This window comes from Trachemys scripta, chromosome 20 (genome assembly GCF_013100865.1).
Source record: "Trachemys scripta elegans isolate TJP31775 chromosome 20, CAS_Tse_1.0, whole genome shotgun sequence".
NCBI lineage: Eukaryota > Metazoa > Chordata > Testudines > Emydidae > Trachemys > Trachemys scripta.
Window position 1 is genome coordinate 3,245,160 of NC_048317.1, and position 25,486 is coordinate 3,270,645.

General features: G+C 52.8%; 1 protein-coding gene across 1 annotated transcript in view; it reads left to right on the forward strand.

The window, feature by feature from the left end:
* COL8A2 (collagen type VIII alpha 2 chain) overlaps positions 1-25,486 on the forward strand; it is a 47,692-nt gene that overhangs the window by 11,581 nt on the left and 10,625 nt on the right. Inside the window, exon 2 of the mRNA XM_034754176.1 lies at positions 9,070-9,254. Coding sequence (XP_034610067.1) covers positions 9,092-9,254 — 163 coding nt within the window. The 5' untranslated portion in view covers positions 9,070-9,091. The remainder of the gene's footprint in view (positions 1-9,069; positions 9,255-25,486) is intronic.

The following is a 25,486-nucleotide window of genomic DNA, read 5'->3' on the forward strand; positions in this document are numbered from 1 at the left end:
GACCCTGCCTGCCCCAGCAAAGTGGGGGAGGATCGTGGCCAGGCTGAGCGGCGGGGAGATGGGCCGGGCATTCATCCAAGCTCCTCTCAGCTCATCGTGGAGAAAAGAGCTACAGACTGGCTAAAGACCAGCCTTTAACCTCTGGCCGCTAAATCCTGCTCCCCTGAAATCAGCCTGGGTTTTGTCGTCGACTTCCCTGGGAGCAGAGGGCCCCCCAGCCTCGCAGTGTGTGTAGGATACCAGTGAGTGCTGCCCCTCCAACGAACCTAGGCTGGGTCACACCGATATACCCCCGGGGGAATGTGTCTGACAGAGGTCAACTCAGTCCCCAGCTGCTTTGCTAGAAGGGCAGTGGGGGAGGTAAAGGTGTAATTAGGAGTCTGCAGGGTCTGGCCTGGGTCAGATTGTAAATTTCCCAGGGCAGGGACCTCACATTTAATCTCTCTGCACAGCACCTTGAAATAATCAGTAAAAACCTCTTGCAAGCCAGTTGATCCAGAACCACAGAGCTGTTCTCCCCGGAAAGGGCTCTCAAAAGCAGGACTGATTTAGGGGGTATTTTATGTAACTTTGCCTTTTCTTGCCTTTATGCACTGCACAAAGTCACGTGCAAGGACTGACACAACCTAGGGATATTTGCAACAATCTCTGAGTGAGTCTCCTCCTGCATGCACCACGCCACCGGTTGTATTAAACCCTGAGCCTGTGAGTATTTAGCCTCTTGTTATTACCAAAGGGATGTTCCCTCGCAGGTTACTCCAAACCGAAGGCTGCTCACGTGCAGACATCCAGAGAATGGGTGTTCGCCAGGAGCTAGAGATTAGACTCTGGACTGACCAGAAATGCATCTGCAGTTCAGGATATTGGTGTTAAAGCTGCAACAACGGACTCTGCAAAGAACAGTGAGTGATTCCCCGGCACCCATACAGAGCTCCCCAACCGCAGATCTCCGTGTCCTGGTCAAGGGAGGGTCGGGATCATTAGTGTGATTTCACAGGCAGGGCAGAGTGAGGAACCGAGCGGAGAAGTGACTTTCCTGGGAGCTGAAGGTGGGTGGCAGAGCTGGCTGAGACTAGAAGCCGCTGCAAAGCACAAATTCCCTTCTGTGTAATGGCTAGGGGACTTTTTCTGCTTTGGGGCAGGGGAACAAAGTGGGGACTCAACAGGTGGATGCAAATGAGGATTTTATATGTGACTGGACTCGGCCTGCGGCATCCTGAATGCAGTTCGCTGCTCCCCTCTCCCCATCGCTGAAAGGCCAGGCCCAACTGGGTGATGTGAACTCAGTGAGCAAGTGACTCCTCCTCATCCCCCCCAGGAAGCAAATCCCATGTCGACGCTGTAGAGTTTGTGTCGGGTTTGGACGCTTGGCAGCTTACGTGGGGCCGGAAAGGAGCAGAGCAGATGGGAGTGTTGGAGCCTGACCCAGAAAGCTCATTCTTCTTGCCTGTTTTGTAAGTGCAATAACAAGAGCTGTCAGCTTCCGAGTGTTTCTCAACTGCTCGGCCTCTTAGCTTCCAGGCTGGGGTGACGTATGCACCCGCCCCCTTCAGCTACCTGCTCTGGGTGCCAGTCAAGGGAGCTGGTAGCAGAGATCTGTGTTTGGCTTAAGATAAAGCAGCAGGTCTGAGCCTTCTGCGTTTTTAATTCCCTGCTCTATTTGGTACTGACCCATTGAAATGCAATAATCCTGGTAGCAACTTCAGGCAGCGCCTTGCGTTTGTCTCTGGTGTAGGTGCTTGTACTCTGGGTGTGTGCCCGGGGTTCAGCTCAAGGACTGCAGGGGAAAAATGCACATGACACCGGCCAAAGCCCAGAACTCTTTGCAGCTGGGAGCTCATTACTGTGTCGATGTTCTGGTTTAAGCGAAAGCTGTGGAGTTTTGGGAAGAATGTGGAGTCTAAAGCCAGGCGAGGCGGCGGTGCGTGGGGAGATGAGAAGCAGCCTCTGCTCCCCAAGGCGATACACAGGGGTCCAGAAACAGGCTGTGACGCTTGCCATCTGGCTTGCTTGTGCCCTGTGGGAGTGGGCAAAGGGCTGCAGGAGGTTGGAGAGGAGGCTCCGAGGCCCTAAGACTTGATGCACACCAGCTTCATGCTGATACAACTCCATTGAGCTTGGCGGAGTGACTCTTCAGTAGGGTTTGTTACATGTGTCATTCCCCAAATGAGCGCCGGGCTAGGCACTGTACAGGCGCGCTGGGAGAGACAGCCCCTGCCCTGGAGCATTCACAGTCTAAATAGACAGGCAGCGGGAGGGGGAATGGGCAGCAACTTGAATAGAGCCCAGGTCTCCTGACTGCCTGGCCTGTGCCCCATCCAGCCAATCACACAGCCTCCCCTAAGCTTAATCCTGAGTCCGGCCCCGGCGTCATGAACAGCAAAACCAAAGGGATTTCCAACCTCTTCCCAAAGCCCAGAGGGAGCAGCTAGACTCGGCTGGTCCCAAGGAAACATGCCTGCTTCGCTCTCTAGCACCTAAGTCATCACCCGTATGGTCACTCCCAGAGTCAGGAAGATAGAGATGGAATTAGAGCTGCTAGTGCGAGGTCCCGTCCAAGCCGCCTCCCAAAGGCCATAGCAGGAAACTTTCCTTCCACATATTTTCTAGTGGCTACTCCTGTCTAGTTTTAAACATCCCAACTACTGGGCTTCAGCCCCTTCCCTTGAGAGATTCCTCCACTGTCTTAGAGATCAGGCATGTAAGAAGTTCTTCAGATGTTTGACCTATTTTTGATTTCATCCCATCACTCTTGGTGGCATCTCATTTGACTGTGTTAAATATTCCCTCTCCCTCCCACCCTGGTGTGTATGCCTGCTAATTATATGTAGATGAGTTATCATGTTTCCAGCCCACTTAGCTACACCGGTGTAGCTCTTTCATTCTCTCTTCCTAGATCCTCTTGCCATTTTTGTTGCCCTTCTCTGAGCTCTCTCTCTAGTTTGTCAACATCTTTCTAGTAACAAAGGTGCCCAAAACTGAATGCAATGGCCCGCGTTCCCCTGCATAGCTTCATTGGCCTCAATTTACACCACGTGAGGATCTGGCCCCATATTCCAGGTGTGGTCACTACAGTGCTGTAGACAGAGCATAGCCCTGTGATTTGACACTCACACACGCAACCTAAGATCTCGTCTGCTGCTAAGTTGTTTTGCAAGCTCACGCCCACAATTATGCCTGGTTTTTGGTGCTTTTCATTGGCTGCACTGGGTCTGGAGTTCATCCAAGCAAGGGGGAATATTATCGTGGTGGTAATGTTGGATTTGCAGGATGTGTTTTCTTTTGCACTATATCAGCTGGTTCTCGCAATAGTTATGACATCACGAAGTGACAATTATGAGATCACATGAGAAAAAAGTAGATAATCATAATGCATCATCCTTGAATCATGTCATCTCTAGCTCACAAGGGGCTTCGTGTAGGAAGGGAAGGGTCATTATTCGAATTGGTCAATAATTGTACAAATTTCAGCCAAAAATTGTTGTGAAAATTTCTTGCAAAAAGATTTAGCTTTTTTTTTTTTTTTTTTTACCAGCTTCTAGAGTGTTTGTCCAGCTTCAATAGTTTCCCTGGTTTTACAGATGGGGAAACTGAGGCGTAGAAAGAGGAAATAACTCACCTACAGTCTCACAAAGAGATTCCCAGACCTTTTGCCCTGGCCACTGTTCCTCACTTCTTCCCTTCACTGAACAACTCCGTGAGAAAGATCCTATTTTCACATCAGTAGCATTGGTAATAAAAAAGGAGGGGGTGAACGATGCTGAAAACCTCTGACCTGCAAGCAGAGGTTTTCCTAATAGAATGTTTCCCCTGGGACACGAGCAGCGCTTCGAGGATCGGCCAGCTTCTGAGCTCTCCTTTGAAACTTCTAACCTCAGGGTTAGAGGCCACAAAATAATTTTCTCCTTTTGAGCCCAGCCTTGGAGCTGTTCCAGGAAATCTCTCTCCAGTGCTGTTTAATAGTTTCCTAGATTACAGCCTCATGACATAGGTCACCTTGTTCATGCTGCCTCTCGTTTGCACTTAGGCACTTCCATAGGAGCTCAAGAGACTGGAAATAACCCTGGAGCTCTGCCTTTCTCCCTAGTTCTCCACTCAGAAGGGACATTTAATGCCTGCTAGGTTTCCCTTTCATGGCTCTGTCCTTGGATGGTTGAGGGTGGAGACGCCTATCTCACGTTCTCTGGAAACCTTTTGTTAAGCGTGTGGGATGTTTGTTACCGGCCTGCGAACGGAAGTCTGATTTCCCAGCTCTAGTCTCTGACATTCATGGCTTCTCTTTGGCCTGGTCTACACTACAGAGTTCAGGTCGATGCAGGGCAGCTTACATAGACCCAACCATGGAAGTGTCTACACTAAAATTTTGCTCCTGCCAACATAACTTGCCCGCTACGCTGACTTAATAACTCCACCTCCACAAGAGGCGTAGAGTCAATGTCAAAGTAGTTAGGTCGACGCGGTGTCAGTGTAGACACGGTGTTGCTGACATCGACTGTTGCTACCTTTCAGAAGCCATCCCATAATGCCCCACACTGACTGTACAGTCAGTGCAAGCGCTCTGGGTGGGGACGTGCACCAGCCGACACCAGGAGGAAAGAGTCTAGACATGCTCAAGCGATGTGATTACTGCGGCAGCTGTAGGCCAACGTAAGTTAGGCCGTCTTCATTGTGTAGCGTAGACCCGGCCTCTGTTTTTCATTTGCTTTCCCGAGAGGAAATCTTGAACTTGCTTTGTGGGCGTGAGCAGCCAGTCCCAGTGCTCAGCTGATAGGCGCGTTCTGTCTGCCTCCCCGGTTCTCTGTTAACCAAGGACGAGGCGCTGAGCACGCTCCGCTCCCACTGATTTGCAGGAAGCGTTTGGTGTTCTCACAGGGTCAGGCCCCAGATGACTCAGGCAGCACCCTGAGCAGAGGCCTCCTAGATGGGGGAGAAGGTGCTGGGGAACCCCTTCCTACCCAGCATCCCTGTGAAGGGTGGGTGCATTCATAAGGGCAAGCAACAGGGGCCAGTTAGCACTGCCGCTGTGCTTCCCAACCCGGTGGGAGCCAGAGACAATGCCTGTGCAATTCCCTTTGCTCAGCATGCTCCACCCCAGCACTATTCAGGGGTGACAAACCCCTCCCTCCACCCCCTCCTGGAGTGCCAGAAATGCCCCACCCCCAGGACATACAGGACACTGATTGGGCCTTAAGGATGACACTCTGTGAAACTGCCTGGGTGCTTGTTATTTTCATGACCTGACTCTAGGGAGACGCCTCAGCAGGGGTGTGCCTGCCAGGCTTGGAGCTGCTCAGATCTACCTACAGTCCTGGGCCATCCTTAAAACACCTGAATTGCAAAGTTTGGGCACAGATTCCCATGGGGACTTGGGTCCAGTGATGCTTTTCAGGCCCGATTAGCAGCATGGCCTCTGAGCTTAGCTCTTTCTGCCGCCTGGGAACAATAGTGTCTGCATCGCTGGGATCTTTCATAGGAAGAACCCCAGGCATGTTAGTTAATTAAACCTCACAGCCCCCCAGCAAAGTAGGACAGCCTTACTGGCCCAGGGGAAACAGAGGCACGGAGAAGGAAAGTGACTTATCCCACGTCACACAGTGAGTTAGTAGCAAGATCAGAAATAAAACCCAGGTCTCCTGCCTGCAAAGTTTGTCCATTAAGGACTAGACCCCGCCAGCTGCTAAGAAAACAGCCCATCTGACTGAGGCATTAGCCCCATGCAGAATGAGCCAGGCATCGAATTTTCACCTCGCTCATTGTCTATGGTGTACGGAAGAGCAAATCCTCTCCCTCGTGGGCCCCAGTAAGTTGAACCACCTGCTGCACTTGTGAGCTCCACAGCCCCAGAACGGCTCACTCGGGTCTCGCCCGCGTTTTGCGAGGAGCCATTTCCTCCCCTCGGGACAGGAGACGGCTGCGTGGAAACATGGACGCCTGAAGATGGCAGCCAGAGCAAACCCTTTACCTCAGCGCGTCGGCACGCCAGCTCAGCTCCCCACCTCGCTGCCAGTCACGTGGACTCACTGGAGCACTGTTCTGCAGGTCGAGCTAATAAAACGAGACTTCGCAAACATTCCTTGGGGCAGCAGGCAAGTGCTGCAAGGCGCGGGGTCTTCATTAAAGACCTTTGATGGCTTTGCCTAGAGTTTGCAGCGTCAGAAACTGCCCCGTCCTGGGTTTCGCCCTTTTCTTTTCTCTTTTTTTCTTTCGTTCAATTTTGTTGTATTTGGTTTTGTTTTCTCATGCCGCAGCTTTCTGCTGCCGTTTCAGTGGCAATGGTTCAGGAAATGCCGATCAAATCCAGCTGAGGAACTGCTCTGCTCGGTTTTTCTTAGGAACAGAAAGGCCAAGCACTTAATTCTTATTAATAGCAACCACGGTTCAGTTCTTACGGGGATCAGCTCTTTGGCGCTGTGTGTTGTTATTTAAGCTTCTGAAAATAAATGTTCGTTCGTGCAAATCAATCTGTTTGCAGCTCTCTGTTTGGGGCTGGCCTGGCACGGAAAGTGTTGCTAGAGGAAAGATGTATTCATGGAGGGTATTTATTTTATATAAACAGGCACTCAAGTTGGAGTCTGGTGTTCCAGAGCATCATAACCCTCGGTGCTTTTACAATCCAAGGTTCTCATAAGTACTTGACCAAACAAACTCCTGTTGTTTAAAAAGCACCACAGCGGAAAGCTACTAGCGCTGGCAGACCTTGGAGTGGGAATTTGTTTCTGACATTTAATTTTTCAGGTTGCTGGCCGCCAAAAGCTACAGGCATTTGTGAACCCACTGTCCAGTCTGAGAGCAAACAGAGCTCTGTGCCTCTAAGGTTTCAATCACAGAGTGAGGCCCGGACTTGGAACCTGAAATCTTTTTCGAGAGCCAAATCCTAAGCACACACGTTTTTTGTTAGAGGAAATCCTGTTCAGTAGAGAGATGTGACAACAACTCTCAGCTCAGAGGGATTTTTTTTTTTAATTTAAAAAAACCCTCCTTCCTGGAAGTTCATAACACGGGTATAATTTACCTGAGATGAACATTCACTTGGGTAACTTTTGAAACTATATATTAGGTACCTTATTAGTATTTATTAGTTACATTACCATGGCAGCCAGATGTCACAGCCAAGCTCAAGGCCCCATTGTCCAAGGCGCTGAGCATTTCAGGGTTTATCTACAATGAGGCGTTATTCTGCAACCACAATAACTATTCCTGATTAACTCCATGTGTGGATGCTCTTGTTCCACTTGGAAGTGGGTTATGCTAATTCAGAATAAGGCACTTTTATTCTGGAAGAAGACCATCCACCCATGGAGGCAACTAGGAATAGTTAGTCCCTTTTAAATCCACACTTTACCTTAATCCAGATTAATTTTCATGTGTACACATGCCCTAAGCAAAAGTCACAAAGGACTTAGAATTAGTATAGCCATTTGACAGGCTGCAGAACTGAGACCCACTATAACTGAAGGATTTCTTCAAGGTCACACAGTGGTTCTGTGGCAGACCCAGGAATTTAATCTAGATCATCTGAGACCCAGTCCGGTGTGCTCCCCACAAGAACAGCCTTTCTCTCTATACTCATTAGCTTTCCCAGTTAAAACTGTATTACTGCATTTTTAACAGGCATTTTCCAGAATATCCCAATCTATTGCTAGATGGAGTCCATTGTTTTGTAACTTAACCCACAGATGGTAATGGCTCCTTCACCATCAAATGTGTAGTCAGCGATTGGTATTGTAGGATCTGATACACTGCGTCTCTGCTCTGGTACCCTGGCTCCAATCTGGCCCAGGTCCCTTCAGTTGTGACTCTCTAAGAGCAGTTTGAAGACCCGTGTGTGAAACGACTCTGGCACAAGGGAGATGCAGTGTAGGGGTGTGACGAAGTGGGACTGTTCTTAATGTTTCCTCTGAATACTGTGTGGGTGCCTCAGTTTCCCCTATGCATTTCTTAAGTCTCTAGGTGGTGGGGAAAGGCCAGTGTGCATAAATCACTGACACTCTGTCTCCCTGGCAACAAATGGCCAGGGCCCCTTCCCCCCCTGCAAGGAAATAGCTAAAGTGAACAAAGAGATCAGGTGACCTCCTGGCTCAGGAAAGAGACAAAGCCAAGAAAAGGAGGGACTGGAGGGGGTTTGGGAGTTGGAGCTCTCGGGGGACTAGGAGTGAGGGCAGACGTAGGTGTCTGGCTCTCTGAACCCCATAATGGACCCGGCCGAGGGGTCCCGTTCGCTGCTGTACCTACAAGCTCTGTTTTAGACCGTGTTCCTGTCATCTAATAAACCTCTGTGTTACTGGCTGGCTGAGAGTCACGTCTGACTGCGAAGTGGGGGTGCAGAACCCTTTGGCTTCCCCAGGACCCCGCCTGGGCGGACTCGCTGTGGGAAGCGCACGGAGGGGCATATGCTGAATGCTCCCAGGAGGTGAAGCCGTGTGAGCTTCTTGCCCTGAAGACAGTCTGCTCCAAGGGAGAGGAGGCTCCCCAAAGTCCTGACTGGCTTTGTGGGGAGCAGTTCCAGAGCATCGCCCGGGGACTCCGTGACAAGGGGAGATGGTGCTGTAATGTGCTGTCACGTGACAACAGTCATTTTAAGGATATGCTCAGCCTTAAAATCTTCCAATGGATACGTAGATAAAGTTGACTTAGCCTACATGGCGTCACTTCAGCTTCCTGACGCAGCTTATCAGGAACGCTTGGGATGCTGCAAATACCAGACTCACGTCCTCTGAGCCTTCACTGCCCTGCACCTTGTGCCCTGATCTGCACCAGTGCAAAGTGGGTGTACACTGGTAGCAGAGCAGAATCCACCCATTCTGCACTGATGTAAGTCACTGCACACAGTGTAGGTCCAGCCCCGAGTTTGCACAGGTGAGCAGTGTCTTCTGTTCAGGCTTTTCTAGCATGCCCATCCCCATGGACCGTGAGTGCTGGGCGGGTTTATATCCTGGCACACTGGGAACCTTCAGACCTACCTACTCCAAACTGAGTACTTGCCACAACAGCCTGAGTCCCTTTTATTCATGGCCTTGAAGGGACTCCAGGCTTCCTTGTCTCCCTAACCTTGTTCCCGTTTCTCCACAGGAAGACTAGCCGTGAAGCCAGGATGCTCTCCGAAGCTGTCTCATTGCTGCTGCTTGTGGCAGGCATCCGCTCGGTGTCCGGAGGAGGCGCTGGAGGTGGAGGATATGCTCAAGTGAAATACATGCAGCCCATGGTGAAAGGGCCCCTGGGGCCCCCATTCCGGGAAGGCAAAGGGCAGTATCTCGGTAAGGGACACTTTTCTGCACAAGGTGCTCGGCCTTTTTTAAAGGGAGCCTGGGGTGGAAGGTTTGATTTGGGGATGTGACGAACGGCAGAAATGGTAACACTGTCCTGGCAGCCTGTAGGATCTGGAGACCTGCAGCTGCTCGAATGGGGTGAAAATTCACCCCCTGTGTAATGCTCCCAGTTATAGGGTTTAAGGTTTGTTGTTGGTCCATGAAGACCTGCAGATGGAAGTGCGACATGTCAGTAATTCAGCATTTTATAGCATCTGCTACACCCATGGATGTGCCAGTGGGACCCTCACCATGCCCCTCTCTGCATAAACACATGCAGGCCAAAGGAGGAATGAATCAAAACCAGGGGAGCCCCTCCAGAAGGCAGAGTGGGCGGTACCTGCTGGGGGGCTGAGTGGTGGGGGCCAGGAAGGAGTCGGTAGCTTTGTGCATTTCAGTTCAGTCCATCTTGTGAGCAGGGCTGGAGTCGGGCAGGAGCAGGGACCAGACAAGGCTCCTCAGGGGCGATGGTTTGTTACTTGGTTGCGTTACCAAAATAAGGCAAATGTCGCCCTCAGACCATCAGCCTCGTCCCTACTCATTTGTCGTCTGTTCTGTCTGGTCCTTGGGCTCAGGAGCCATGGCAGAGCCTTGCCCTCTGCTAATCTCTGGGCCTGGGCTTGAAATCTCGCCAAGCCGCTGCACTGTCAGAGCAATCGCATTTGGAGATCACGGTTATGTGGTTCTGCATGATGCAGAATTGTACTGACCTGGCAGAATGGGGCCTAGAAGAACGAGCTTATTGGTCTTTTGGAAGGAGCATGCCATAACCAGGGAGACTTCATAGTAACATGGGTGACATGGGCACACCCACCAGCCTGGCAAATAACATGGACTAAACATGGGGTGCAGGGGGTGGATTAAGGTAACATGTGGACCAAATCCATCTGTGGGGTCCCCATTAACGTGGAGAACCCCTGCCAAGGTTTCATCCTCCTCGCTCAATATAAATCAGACCCCCCCACCCCCAGCCAGACCAGTCCAGTCCACCCTGGACAAACTGGCGCTTCGGCCACAGTCTAACCCACCCCCCGCCCCTGCCCATCCAGAATGTTAAGCCCGGATCCCTAGGATCTGCTGTTAATCATCTTCTGAGTGGATGCTTTGCTCCCTGAGTCATTGCCCTTTACACAGCCATCACTTCCCCCATAATAGTATTATTTATTTACCTGACGGTAGTGCCTGGGACCGACCGAGATCAGGGCCCCACTGTGCAAGGTGCTGTACTAACACAGAGTAATAGACAGTCCCCACCCCAAAGACCCTTCAGTCTTGCTCTACTCCCCATCCCCACCGCGCTGGCAGAGCCACCTGAAATGCCAGCTCCGTGACAGAGCCTGACTCGCTGTTTGCCTGCAGGGTGCCTGGTGGGCAGTAGCAGCGTTGCCTGTGGGGCAGACAGGGGTACCGGGGCGGGGAGGAGGTGCGAAGCTCTGCTAGGAGAGAAGCCTTTCAGAGATGTTATGGCCAGGAGGGACTTTGCTGCTCATCCAGTCTGAGCTCCTGTATAACACAGGTCAGATGCCCTCTGCTGGGATTCCTGCCTCCAGTCCGGCCCATCTTTCAGGGTGGAGCCTGGGCAGCCTCTTTAGAGAGCCATCCTGTCTTGATTTAAAGACTCCAAGTGACGTCGATGTGGAGAGCTGCAGGTTCTTCGTGTGATGGGATCCACACCACTTGGCCTCCGCTTTGCATCTAAGTGCCGTGAAGCACTTTCCTGGGGCTCGGTCCATCGAAGACAACCCCAGCTAGTTCTGGGCTCCCTCGCCCCTTCCCTTTCTGTCCCTGTTTCCACATCTGCCCACACACTGACCTTCTGCCCCCATAACCAGCATGCATCCTCCAACAGCGAGTTCCGTGGCATCCCACTGGCTGCCAGAGCGTGGGGAATCTCCCCCAGGAGCAGGGCTGCGTGGGACCCATTTTTCACCATGATTTTCACAAGTGGGTATTTACTCTTGCCAGCAGCTTCCCAGCTTCCTGCGAATCCCCCTTTTGGCTTGTCCCCCGTTCAGTGATGGTGTCAGAACAGAGCGTTTCCACAGGAGCAGGAGAGCTGCCAGAATGGATCAGGCCCCGTGGTCTATCTAGCCCACTGTCCCGTCTCCAAGCATGGGCAGCACCTGCTACTTCAGAGGGACGTGCAAGAAACTGAAACCCTGCAGATATGGGTTCTCTTGCCCCCAGGGGATGTCTCCTCCTGGCCTCCATTGATTAGAATTTGGCTCATGCCCAAAGAAGGCAAGTTTAGCTCCTTTTCCCAGCTTTTCCCTGGCTTCTGGGCCATTTACACAGAGCTAGCAGGGCCTGCAGTGCTAACCACATCCCCCAGTATGGAGTAGGTCCCCCAGACTTGTCATCCACCCACCCCATGTCCTGGCCCACCTTTCCATCCTCCCCCTCTTTTTGCATATGGTCGTTTACGTGAAGATGTTCCTGCTCTCGAAGCTTCTCCGTGCCCATAAAACGAGTCCAAATCTCTAGCAGATGCTGCAGCCGGTTCCCTGGAGAGGGATTTGTGATGGATACAGAACATCTTCACATGCAGCTCACACTCGTCTCTCGCTTCTCTCACCTGCTCTGCCCATGTGCAGTGCCCCTGCGGCTGGGGCTGGGGAGTTGCAGATAGCTGAATTGGAGAAGGTTTCTCCAAAGAGGGAAGTTACCTGTTTCTGTGTGTGTGTGTCCCCCACCCGACCTTTACGTGGGCCTTTCTGAATTCCCTCTCCCCACAGCTTGTGAGTGCCTGTAGCTGTCTGCAGCCCCTTTCCCAGCTGTGCTCTCTTTCCAGTGTGGTTCTTGAGAAGGAAGAAGTCAGGAGACACGCCAAGATAAACACAGACGCACAGATGGCCTTTGGCGGGGCAGCTGGTATCCCAGCATGGGTTATGCAGTACCACAGCCCAGCGCATTAACCCTCTCCTGCCCGTATGCCTGTGGGAGTCAATTCGCACACGTGGAGGCTACATGAGTAAATGGGTTTACTTGGGGTGGGGGGGGGGGACAGCTGCTTTCTCAGCGACAAGGGCTGCTGGAATTGTGGGAATGTTCTTGAGAAAACTGCCTGTGTTGGTAGGAATGGGGAGAGGGAGCCATACCACAGCGTCTGAGAGGCAGGGTCGGACTGGGAGTCAGGAGACATGAGTTCAAGTCCCAGCTCTGACGCTGTCCTGCTGGGTGGCCTGGGACAAGTTACTTTGCCTCTGTTTCCCCCTCTCTTGCTTTCCCTAAAGGGACTTGTCCTTTAAACACCTAGAGGGTCACGTGACCACAGCTCTACTCTCGATTGGCCTGCCCGCATTCGTTAGGACGAAGATGTGCCCATCCCTAGCACACAGCAGTGTATCTGTTTACTGAATCAGAGCACCATGTGGCTGGTGCTGAGCGCGACGGCTCCCACCTGCTGGTCTTTCCTTCTCCTTTGGATCCCTTCCTACTCTGTACTCATCAGGGGCTTTGGAGATCGAATCTGACACCTGCCCGGGCCAGTGAAGCGGCCCAGCCACACCCTGGCCAGGCTCTGGTCTCGGGAGCTGGTTCAGACCCGGAGTAACCCTGAGACAATCTGGATTTATACCAGAGAAACTGAGATCAGAATCCCTTCCCCCACCCCACCCCGGACGCGCTCTCATGCTGAACGTTCCCAGCCAGGTTTCCAGTCCTTCGCCTGTTTTGGTTTCCCACCCGCCAGGAGGGAAGAAGCCTGTGGGTGCTAGTCCTGACAGATCCAGCGAACCGAAACGCCGCGAGCGGGAGAAAGCGTTCTCCTCCCTTCAAAGAGCAGGAGACTAGAAGCCCCCCCACATGTTAAATCCATCTCTGCAAAGCGACACGTGCCGGTCAGTGGGGCAGGGATGCCCCGGAGCTGAGCTCCTTGCTTTGTGTTATCAGCCGTTCGGAAAACCACCCGCCAACCCGCCGCTTTTTCATAAGTGTCTGACCTGCCCCAAGCATTCCCCTCCCTCTCGCTCACCTCCATTTCTATCACCCTCCCTTCTGCTAGATCCGAAACACGGGGCATGGAATTCTTCAACCAGAAGGACTAGGGGACAGAAGCCTGACGGTCAGTGTGTTTTGTGTGTGTTAGTTAAATGTCCTTAGAGGAATGGCTTTGCCCACATGTTGGTCTCTATAAACAGTGACTGTTTTTAGTAAAAGGAGGTTTTTCTACACTCTGTGTTGGATACCAAACAAGGGCCAACGCATTACTTGGCTCGCTGAGCCACTGATGCAATCAACTTTGCTACAAAGCTGTCCTCTATCACTTGAGCCAAAAGAGTAACTCCATTAGCTGGCAGCAGTATTAGGGCTGTTGTCCTCTTGTGGACCAGCCATCAAGAGGGACATGCCACACTTTGCCAGTGTAAAAAAAACGAGGCGTCCTCGTGGCACCTGAGAGACTAACAAATTTATTTGGGCATAAGCTTTCGTGGGCTAGAACCCACTTCATCAGATGTGTTTCCCTTACACTGCGCATCAGGTCTCATGGGAGAAATCCCCTCTTTTCACTACCTCTGCCATTTCGCAGAGCTGGACTAAGCTGTAATGTGTCAGCAGGGGGGAGCCTGGTGTGGGAACATTCACAAGTTTAATTACATCAAGCTGTCTGTCATCGTAAAATGGTAATAATGATACTGTCTCCAGTATCATCATTGTGATCTCACAAAGTGCTGTGAGATTTACTGATGAAAAGTGCTAATAAGTATTATTATTATTATTACTGATTAGGAGCTCCAGATTTGGCCCATTGTGAGATCATTCAATGAAAGGAACTAGAGAAGTGGAAATTAATTGTTATTATTGATGATTATTTTCCCAGCCCAGTTGCTGCAGTAGGTTCAAATTACAGCCCTTGAAAAATGCAGCTGCTTGTTACAAACACCCAGCCAGGGAGAGAAATGTCAGATGCTTTAGTGACAGTGACATGGGTGACTAAGAATTGCTTCTGCCACCCTGAACTCATGGCTGATGAAGTTCTGCAGCAGCACCAATCCCAGGGTAGAGCAGGGATTTCCAGGCTGCCTGTCACAGCTGACGTTCTCCTGCAGCGCAGCAGCTGGAGAGGAAGGGGTTCGTTAGCCATGGATGATGGAAACACCCAGCGCTGCAGTAAGGAGCCGTGCCCTGTGGAGCATTGCAAATCTAGGCCCCGATCCTGCAGTCCACCAGCTGGAGATCTGGGCCACAGTCTCTAGGTTAGGTCCAGGCAGCCTTCAAACCTTGCTCCTAACATTCCCACCCTAAGCAGAGACTCTTGCACCAGGGAGGTGTCAGTTGTCAGAGCACCTCCCATGAAATGCCTTGTTGGGTCGGAAGGACCAGGCTCCGCACTGAGGCTCCAAGAGCAGCCAAAGAATTGCGCCCCTGTCCTCCTCCTAACCCCAAACGCTGTGGTTTCAACCAGCCTGTTCCCAGGCCCTGCCATGACAGCAGAGGTGCTGGTTCTCCACACACAACGCCATTGGGGCCATGCAGCGTGAGCTGGCACGCTGCCCTCTGCCTGGAGCCAGTCCTCGCTGTGCACATTGGGACCGCCCCCCAGCTCCTTGCCCAACCCCTCAGCGATGCATAGGGCTGAGGAGCCACTGGGTGGCAAAACCGCAGCAGCCGACACGCACGGGAGAGGAGGCGGTTTCCTGCAAGCAAAGAGGCAAAGGCCATCGCCCTGCCCGGTTGTTATTTGGATCCCCGGAAACAAACTGTCCCTCCCGGCTCCACCGGCTTCTCAATGCCAGGATAAGCGGGGAGCCCCGCTGGAGGAGAGCAGCGGGGGGCAGTTTATTGGAGGAACGGAGGTGCCAGTGGAGCAGTGGGGGCTGACTGGATAACAAGCCGTCCCAAGGCCAGGCAGCAGCAGGACCATCCGGAGTCACGTCGAGCAGCGACTGCTCAGGAAGAGCCTCTCCGTGGGGCTAACGCAGCAGAGACCTTCCTTTCCCGTGCAGGGTTGCAGGCCAGACGTGCTCAGTTTCCAAACCAAGCTGTGGCCTGTCTGCTGGCACTGCCACCTGGCCCTGGGATCGAAGAGTCCAGCTGAGCCCTTTGCACCGCGTCCCTCCAGGCTGGGCAACAAGTGGGCGGAGAGCTGAGCCTTCTCCTGAGGACGGGAGAGGCAGAACCATGACAGCTCGCCCGCCTGCCACTGCATGGCATGCAAACGTGTTGGATTCGTGCTCGTATTGTGGGAGCAGCTGCACGGTACTGGGCACTGTACAGACACCTAACAGAGACGGTCCCCATCCTAAGAGCCGCTCGAACGAGAGACAACAGCCGGAAGCAGCCAACAGCTGGGGGCGCACGAGGAACGAATGAGTCGATGGTGGTCCCTGCACCCCAGCCATGTTCACTGACCCAACTGAGCCAAAGCCTCACATGGAGCAGACACAGTGACTAAGGAGGGGCCGTTTACACATAGTCATTTTTCTAACCTGATCTGGATTTGGAGCGGCTGCTCTTCGTGGCAAGTTGTTGGGTTTGTCATGATGGTTGCCTTGACCTGGGGCTGGACTGGCTTCTCTGGCATACCCTGGCCGGAGCAGACTCCTCCTGGCCAGCGCACACTGGTCTCGTTTGCAGCCGTGTAAATCTGGAGTGAGTCCACTGACCTCAATGAAGTGACTCCGGATTTGACACCCGTGTAACTGGGAGCGGAGTCCTGACCCTCGTGCTGGAAATTAACATGCGGTGGAGTGTGCCCAGGGAACTGAAGTGTGCCGCAGGCTTTGGCGGGGCCAGACTGCTGGACACGGCAGAAGTGGTTATGATCGGATGGGCAGCCCTAAGTACAAATGATGATTCAATCCCTCCTTGGTGCAGGGCCCGTGCCAGGAGCTCTTTATCTGCGCAGTGTCGGCAGCGGATCACAGAAGTACCTGCGCTCATAAATACAGCCGCAGACAACACAATGCAGCGGCCCAGTGCTGAAACATTAGCTACCTGCTGAAAGCCGGATTGCAGGCTCATTCCAGCTGGGGAAAACCTCTGGAGCCTGCTCCACTCAGTCAGCTCAGGGCTGGACCCTCCAGCCTGGCGGGAGTGTTGGCTCCAGGAGGAATAACGTCTCCAGGGGGTTGCAGGCGGCTGCAGAAGGCCAACTTGCTAGTACCTGATTTACGAGGAATCTGAATGGCTAATCAAGAGCTTAGATCAGCACATGCGGCCGGGGAAAAAACACGGCAAAAGCTGGAGTTGAAGTGAGTTAAGCTCTCCGCCCCCTCCAGCTGCTGGGAGTCTGTTCTCTGAATCCCAGCCAGAGACAGAAACTCCACAGGCAGCCTCACCAAAAAGAAACGTTTTAGCTGCCGATGGGACTGGAGTCAAATATCTTTGCTGTTTTTTCCCTACATACTCTAGCCACAGACAAGACAGAGTTGTTATTGGTGGTAGTACCTACAGCTCTAGGAGCTGCATGAATGTAGGTAGACCAAGGGTGGGTGGGGAAACTGAGGCACGAGGGGGGAGGAGATGACTTGCCCAAGTCACACATCAAGCCCGTGGCAACGTAAGGGATAGAACCTACATCTCCTGCATCCCAGGCCAAGGCGCTATCCACTGGATGACACTGCTGCTCTGAGGGATCAGGTGACAGACAGTTCTCTGAGCTCACCTAACTGGCCATCCTAGCGTGAGCTTCGTAAGAGCGAGAGAGCAGAGTCGGGCAAGCAAGGACGGCTGTGAAGGCCCAGGAGAGGCCAGAGGCTGCGTCAGTCCCACTGGCTGTTGAGAGAAGGTGTGACTCTGTCAAGGAGAGTGGTATATGCCTGCAGCATCACTGTAATGAAGGCAGATGCCCCTGTGAGGGGCACGTTCCCCTACGTCTGTCTGTCTTACCCAACAGCGTAAGTAACACATACAGGAGTTGCTGGTGCTTTGGTAATTCCTGCTTTATATAACACACACAAGGGGGAAAATACTCCTCTAGCTCCTGGCAGAGGGTTATTTATAGACCCTACTGCCCCTAATCCAGCCAATACTCCACTTATTTAATAAAACCAAGCTGACAATCTAGTGGTCAGAGCTTGGCACTGGGAGTCAGGATGCCTGGGTCCTGTTCCCATGCTGACACTGACCCTGTGTGTGGCTGAGGGTGTCACTCGACCGCACCATGCCCCGATTTCCCCAGTTGTTGAAAAGGGGGACAATAACACCGTGGTACCTCACAGGGGGAGGGTTCTGGGCTTTCAGGAATCCAGTGCTTGGAGCTCATAGCCTAGCTCGGCGGCGGGCGGGGGGCAGTACATGGGACTTGTGAGAACAAGACAAGGGCGCAGTGTGCGCGGGACCAGAAAACGAGGCCGCGAGAGACTCCGCAAACCTGCGAGCTCTTCGGGTAGGGACCGTCTTTCTGGTCTGTTTGCACAGCGGCCTAGCTCAGCGGAGTCCCAGGCCATGGCTGGGGCTAGCAGCTGCTAGGGCAACGCAAAGACCACCTAATAAGGCGATGAAGTACCTCCTAGCCCAGAAGCAGAAGTGAAAGAAGGGACCTGGCTGCCTTCCTCATTAGTCTTTGGTGGTCGCAGCGAAACTGCATCTGGGTTTGTCAGTCTGCACACGCCTGGCCACTGCCTCGCCTTCTCTGATGTCACCGGACTCCAGGGTCCCTGTTATCCGCAGTGTTGTAGTGGTGGCAGCAGCCTGGAGGTGAGGATGGAGAGGGGGGTTGCTAGCCCCACAGGGCCCAGCCACACCAAGGAGCAGGAGATCTCATGCCCGTCTCCCCGGTACACGCGCTCTTCCTGCCTGGCTGCCTGTAGCTTTACAAAACTCTCACTAAAGTGGCTTTCAAAGTGACCCAAGCTTTGTGCGGGGCTATTTCCACCCAGGAGGGGGCAGGAAATGGGCATAACGAAGCATCACTTCTTTCAGCCAGGCCACATTTGAGAATATTTATTAAAAACTCAGGGGTCGCTCTGATAAGTCCCCCAAGGGGAGCTGGCTGAGGGGGGGGGGCACACATTGGACAGCTGGGGGAAGAGCTCACACAGCTGGGAGAGGTCAGGAATTTGCATAGTTGGGAAGGGGCAGGGGAAAGTTACCTACCCCATCACACAACACAAGAACCAGGGGCCACCCAATGAAATTAACAAGCAGCAGGTTTAAAACAAACAAAAGGAAGTATTTCTTCACACTGCGCACAGTCAACCTGTGGAACTCAGTGCCAGAGGAAGTTGTGAAGGCCAAAAGTATGACTGGGTTAAAAAACGCATTAGCCATGGATGGACCTATCCTCTAGGAATGTATTTCTTAGCCAAGGTGATCAGGGATGCAACTGCATGCTGTGGGTGTCCCTAAATCTCTGACAGACAGACACTGGGACTGGACGGCAGAGGATGGATCACTCGGTAATTTCCCTGTTCTGTTCGTTCCCTCAGAAGCATCTGGCACTGGCCCCTGTCCGAGACAGGACACTGGGCTAGCTAGACCATTGGTCTGACCCAGTATGGCCGGTCTTATGAAAGGGGAGGAGTTTGCATAGCTGGGCGGGGTCAGGGTAGGACACAGCACAGCCCTGGACCAATGAAGTCCCTCTTTTTATGACACCAGCATACAAAGGGGAGGAGCCTCCATCCTTTTCTGTCCTTGGGAAAGCTGCCGGGCCGGGACCTTTCCGACTGGGATCTGCTGGCGACTCTAACTGCTTGTGGAGGGAGCTGGCGGAAGGGGCTGGAAGGGGACAGCTAGCCCCCATCGTCTCCTCTCGCCCCACCTTTTAGCCCCTATGGGTGCTGGTAGGATTTGAGGCTTCCGCGTGGCAGCGGCTTTCCTGCTGGATACCGACTGTCAGAGGTGCAGCGTAAACCCCGTGCCAACGCAGCCTCCGGGTTCAAAGGCTCCCAGGTCAGCCAGGTGCGCACCAAACCCACACCCTGAACTGGCAGCTCGCCCCTGGGTCTGCGGCGCCCGCAGCTCGAGGCCTTGGGACATGGCAAAATGCATCCTGTGGTTTTACCGTGTCATGCCTGGGGGATGCTGCCCCCGCTTTGCTTTGAAGGAAGAGTTGTATTAGTATGTGCGCTACGGAGGGCTCGGTTCAGCTGCGTGTTCACACAGCAAGAGACAGTCCCTGCGTTGGCGAGCGTACGGTCACAGTAGGGAAGGGACCCAGAGGGGAAGGGACTGGCCACAAGTGGGGCCAGAACCCAGGTTGCCTGATTCTTAGCCCAGTGCCCGCTCCACTAGCGCACACGTGCACAGCTGGAGCACGCTAGCCTCTGCCGGCAGGTTCAGACAGCGGGATCCAAACCATGGCTCAAAAGGGAGGCTGCTCCCCCTGCCCTCCCAGCTCCAGCGCCACGGCGTAGTGCAGCACGAGACGGCGCCTGCGCCGGGAGCCACACGTTGACCGGCCTTGGCACTTCAAGCCTCCAACCAGTGGCTCAGAGTGGGCCTGAAATGACCCCGCCTGTGGGTGCCACCTGCCCGCTGGTGACGCCTGCCAGGGGACCACCATTTCCTCTGCTTAGATTGTAAGCGCTCCAAGGCAGGCACTGTCTCTGACCACGTGTCCGTAAGGGGCCCTGAGCGTGGGTAGAACGTGGTGGCTCAGTCATTGTCAGCTGGGCTGTGGCTATGCGCTCTCGTGCCCTTTCTTCCCTGAACCCAGTGTTAGACATGCTGCTAGACCAGGCCTCTGGCTCCTCGGTAGAGCTGAGCGACTGACAGAGGTTTTGGTTCTCTCGCAGCTCCAAACAAAAGACAAAAAAAATGGGGTTGGGTCAAATGAAAGGTTTTATTTCATTTCCAGCATTTTACCCTTTTTTTTTTTTTAATCGAAAGCAAACTGACTTTGTTTCCGGTTTCACACGTCACTTTCCCCTCGCGGGGCACCCAAAGGGTGTGGCAGGGAACCACGCCACTCACCGCTCCAACTCTGGCACTAGCCAGTGAGAGCTGGCTGGGTCCGGCACCGCGGCTGGCCCCTTCGGACTGTCGCGTCCACCCGGTTTGGCTGGCGGCGATGCCCCCGCTGGCACCCCCTCTCCCAAGGCTCAGCCTCACCTCGCCCGGCAGTTGCACTGCTGCCTGGGAGGCTGTGTTAGGGGGAAGGCTGGTTTGGGATAAAGAAGGAATCAGGATTCCTGAGGCCTCTCTCTGGCGGTGCCATGGGCAAGTCACTGCCCCACTCAGCACCCAGTTCCCCAGGTCTGTAGAAAGGCAACGGTCGCTGTGGCAGGGCCTGGAACGCCCCCCGGTTAAAGCACTGGATGCATAGCCAGGGGAGGAGCCTGCGGCAGCTCCAGACGGTCCCTGTTTGCAATTGACCCTGAAGGGCAGTCAGGAAAGGGGGTTAAACATGACCCTCGCAGGCTGGGTTTCAGGGCTAAGCCAAGACCTGAGTGGCCTGGGAGACTGAGCGACTGCAGGCCGGGTTCCTAGCTTGCGGGCGCCACCTAGTGAACATGTCAGGCGTTACCTTTCCAAAAAGCCAAGTTGCTTTTCTAAATGGCAAAGGGGGGGAAAAAAACCAACATTTTGCTCCCTGACTGTTAGTTAATACCCCGAGGGGAAGGGAGGCCTCTTTCCTGGGGAGCTGGTGTAAGTGAAAGCCTGATCCCCAAGGACGAGGCTCGACGGTACACCCCTGCCCCCCCAAATCTAGCTGAATGGATAATTCTACTTAATGAGTCTCCGTGGTGATTCCAGCTATTGCCCGGCACCTCCCCCGGCATAGGAAATTTGATTCTGTTCAGGTCATTCAGCTTCCTCCTGGTTCGAGCCGTCCCGAGGCGCACATTACAATGCAAGCCCAGCGAGCTGTAGCACCAGAGGACGTAGTTCTCGCAACTAAGGCCAGAGCCTCAAAGGTATTTGGGCACCTAAATCCCTGTGAGGATCTGGGCCGGTCTGTCTAGCCCCAGATGTATCTCTAGCTCGGTTTTTATAACCTGCTTAGCATTGTGCCCGCCTGCATTGGTATCAGCTTCGCCAACACCGCTCTCCGGAGATGCTGTGTTGTCTCCAAGACCTGAGCCGGGTGGGTGGCATTAAAAACCGTTAAAATGTTAACGACCGGTGCGATTTAAAAAAAAAATACATTTTAAAAACAGGAAAAGGGAACTTTAAAAACACAGCTATGCATCAGGACAGATCGCGGTGGTCTCTTTAGTGCGGTGCAGGGTTTACTTACAGGGCGCCAGGCTGGACTTTGCCTTCTGCTCCTTTGGGTCTGCTCCAAACCTTTCCCACTATTATAGGGCAAAAGTGAGCAACAGCCATGGGTATTAAATACACACAAGGGCCCTGTATTAATGGCTTCAGAGCCCACCACAGCCTGCTAATGCGGATAGCTGGGCATTGGAAGGTTACCTAGAGTGCAGGAGAAAAGAGAATTGCCCTGGGACCTTGTATTGTAGCGGAATAGGGCAGTGCCTATTTAAATAGTTTGTGAGCCCTCTAGTGGTGCTCACTGTGGGCTGTGGTTTAGACGCCATCAGCCAGAACAGCAGGATGTATTATTCACCCAGACCTGGCATGTTTGTGTAGAGCTCGTAAGCAGGGTTATCTGGAACCCAACTATCCCCGCGGGAGTTCTTCATATCCTTGTTGTTGTGCGAATGACAAAATGCCACTCAGACCTATTGGTCTCATTTGGATCTGGTTCTCCCCCCTTCAGTTAAGTTCCCCAGCTGCTGCAGCGTCCCTAAATGCCCAGACTCCCTCTGGTGCTCTTGCACCAATGGGATTTAATGGGAAGTGAGCAGTTTTAAAACCAAACTGCTTCACCCCCCAAAAAGACTCCTTATCCTTTCATGTCAGTAAAATCCTGCCCCAAGCGTGGCTAGGAGAATATCAGCTTCCCTTTTATTTTCTTTGGGGATCATGTTTGCCATAGAAATCTGGGCCTTAAGCCCGCTGGTGTCTAGAAGAGCTGCTGAGCTCAGTGAGTACTGCACCAAGCACCATACTGCGCTTGGGAAAGAGGTGTCAGCCCATGAGTGACTGGGGACCAGATTTACACGTTAGCTGGTGTCAGTGATTTCTCCGCCTCTTCTGTGTCTTGGCCTCATGGTACAACAGACAAGTGTTGCTCCTGGCCCCCTCAAAGAGCCATGAATACAGGGACCCATTGCAAGCTGTTGGCAATGGTTGACAAACCATGCGCAGGTCCAGTGGTTAGAGTAGGGGAGCTGGCTGCCTTGTTTTCATTCCAGGCTCTGACTCCAACTCACTTTGTGATCCTGGGCACGTGCACAGCTTTGGGCACTTAAATCGGTCTCTGCCTCGGTTTCCCCACCTGACACAGAGGGGTAAGAGACTTCGCTAAATCAGCATTTGCTCAGCACCTCGTGATCCTTGGAAGGTGGAGGTCAGAGTTCAGACATGATTAGCAGGGGCTGCTGGCTGAGGAACAGACTTTAACAGCGCTAACAGCCCGATTTTTAAAAGTAGCCGCAGATAGTGATATTTTCAAAAGCACCAACGCACCTAACGCCCATTGGAGTCACTAGGAGTTAGGCCTCTAAACACCTTTAAAAAGCTGGCCCTCCCTGGTAGTGTTTGGCTATGTGATGCCACTGCGCTCTGTGACGATGTGCAAACCAAGGGGGCAGAGTTATTGTATAGGCGTGGGTCAAGGGGCCTTTCCCACCTTCACGCACAGCCATCGCCAAGTGTGTGGTCAGTGCTTAAAAATAAACACAGCTGATGAACATGAATGATTAATGAATGAACTAATAATCAGTGAACCAGGCTCTTTCGTGTGGCTGCATAAGAACAACTAATTGTACCCATTTTTGAGCCATGCTAACAAAAAAACCACAGAGGATGTAGCCCCTTATCTGCTGTATCTTGATCTGAGTGTGCTGTGGGCTCAATTCCCCCTAGCTAAATGTGGGGGCATGGGGGCTAGTGGTTACAGCACAGCCATTACCGGTTCTAGTCCTGCGTCTGCCTCTGACCTGCTGTGTGACCTTGGCCAAGTCTGCAGAAGGGGGTAATTATTACTGCCTCTCAGGTGCTGGGCAGCGTAGCAGGTGTGTCCCACCCTCCGAGGGCAGCTGCTCCCCAGACCCTGCCTGGTCTTTCCAAGGAGCAGAGGAAATTGCTTCCCCGCAGCAGTAGCTCTGCCTACAAGGGTCACGCAAATCAGAACAGTTTGCACCTGCACACGGGTGTAGATTTGGGCTCTGTGTCGCTGTTTGTCCCACGTGCAGGAACAGAGTGTTCGGGAAGGGCCTGTGTTTTTGGGCTGCCATGACCTGGAAACGTGTTTAAGGTACAATTCCCGCCTGGGCAGAGGGTGGCTCTGGCATCACTTAGTCCCACTTCAGCCCAGGTGTAACATAGAGCCGCGTGAGAGGATCCTGTTCATGTCCTAGTCCTGGATTTAAAGGCAGCTTTGTTTGAAGGAGCCAAAACTCTGACTGAACTTGGTCTCTGTGCAGAGGTGGGAGCACAGGAGTGTAAGGGCTTTGGGGCAGGGCACTATTGCTTCACTAGGCGTGTGTGTGCATGTGCAGTGCCTCGCACTGCGGAGCAGAGATCCCTGACTGTACACGGAATAAAGCATTAGTTAAGTCAGAGCCTTTTGCTGGCTCACCATGGCAGATTACACACCCCAGCCTCCTGCCTTGCTAACGTGTGTATTTATCAGACTAAGCCAGGAGAGCCTGTTTCCCATCCTGGTGGGGCAAAAGGAATGTGGCTTTGATCCCCCTGAGGTAGCACTGCCTTCTCAGAGCAGCCCCACATCTTCCCCTAGCCCCTCACAAAGTCAGAGAGCCGGTGAGCCCCTTCGTTCAGCTATTGACCAGGGTCTTACCTTTGCCTGCTGGGAGTGGTCAGTCCTCACCCCTCCCACAGCAGCGACCAAACAATTGCTACCATCTGGCAGTTGTTCGGTGGCCTTTCTATGAAATGAGTTTGTAGGTTCTCTGCCCAGGTCCAAGGGCAAGTGTCTAAACCACAGAAACAATCCCTATAATTTTTTCCCCATCTGAGACTGGGCAAGGAGCCCAAGGTGTGGGAATGGTCCACAGAGACTGAGCTCCCCCATTTCCCTTAAAGGTGACTCCTCCAGAGACATATTAACAGCAGGGCAGTTGGGGGGAACCCGTGGGCTACTGCTGCACGGAGCAGGACCTACCCTTCAGCCTTCAGAAGCTGCCAATCCCGCAGCTTTCACCTATATTAAAATGTTTACAGAAAACCCAGTGAATAACTAAGCCCTGCACACCTTGTAGAGCGGCTGCTCGTATGAAGTCAAGAGGCCTCCAGTTAACATCTCAGCAGCTCCGTCATGTCCTGCTAAATGTGAAACTTCCCTTGCCAAGACGACAATTATTTTTATAATATGTTCCCTTCCAACTTTAATCCCATTAAGCGCCGTCTGTTCGTTCTTCCCCTTGTGGCTCTCTTTTGCTCCCTGTGATCTGCTGAGCTCTGGCCTCTGGAAGAAAATGCAATGCCTGGAGAGAACTTCAAGGCCAGCAGAAATGAAAGGAAACCAGCCAGAAGTTTATCCAGCCATAGGCAAAAAAAAACCTGGGCAAGCAAGAAAATCTCCACGATAAACTGCCAAGAGGAGTCTCCACAGGCCACATGAGCAAGAGAAGGTCTTAGAACCCCTACATGTTCAAGAACAAAGTCCTAATGTATGACACATGGGAGAGCTCATTAAGGATTTTGAAGACGAGGTGATCTATATGTAAGAAGCCTGTTTGATATGTCTTGGAATCTTCTCTGGATTGATCTGCATTTTCCAGGTGACTCAACACACCGAACGTTTGGATGGGGGCTACTGATTTAGAACATAATGCTGCCAACCTCTCCGGTAGCCACTGGGATTTGTTGCGTGGTTTCCTATGCCCTGTTCATATTCCCTGGCAACCCCAGCTGAAGCTGACAGTGTCTTCGTTGTACACTGCCCTAAGGGGTGCTGGTAGGACAAGGGAAAGGAGCTGCTTCGTAGGGTGAACTCTTTGGGCTGCCCCCACAGAATAAGGAAGGGTTGAGTAGTTCCATGGCATGCAGACAGAGAAGAGTGAGTTCAGAGAGAACATGGTGATGGTGTATTCAAGGTGGGAAGATAGTTGCTGCCTTGTAAAAGGTCTCCAGAAATGACAACCATTGTTTGGCCATAAGAGTTAACTGTATTTCCACTGGAGAGGAAAGGCAGTGAGCATTAAGGGTGTTTTTTTCCCCACACCTTATCAGGCGCTGACCACAGCTAAAGATGGGAT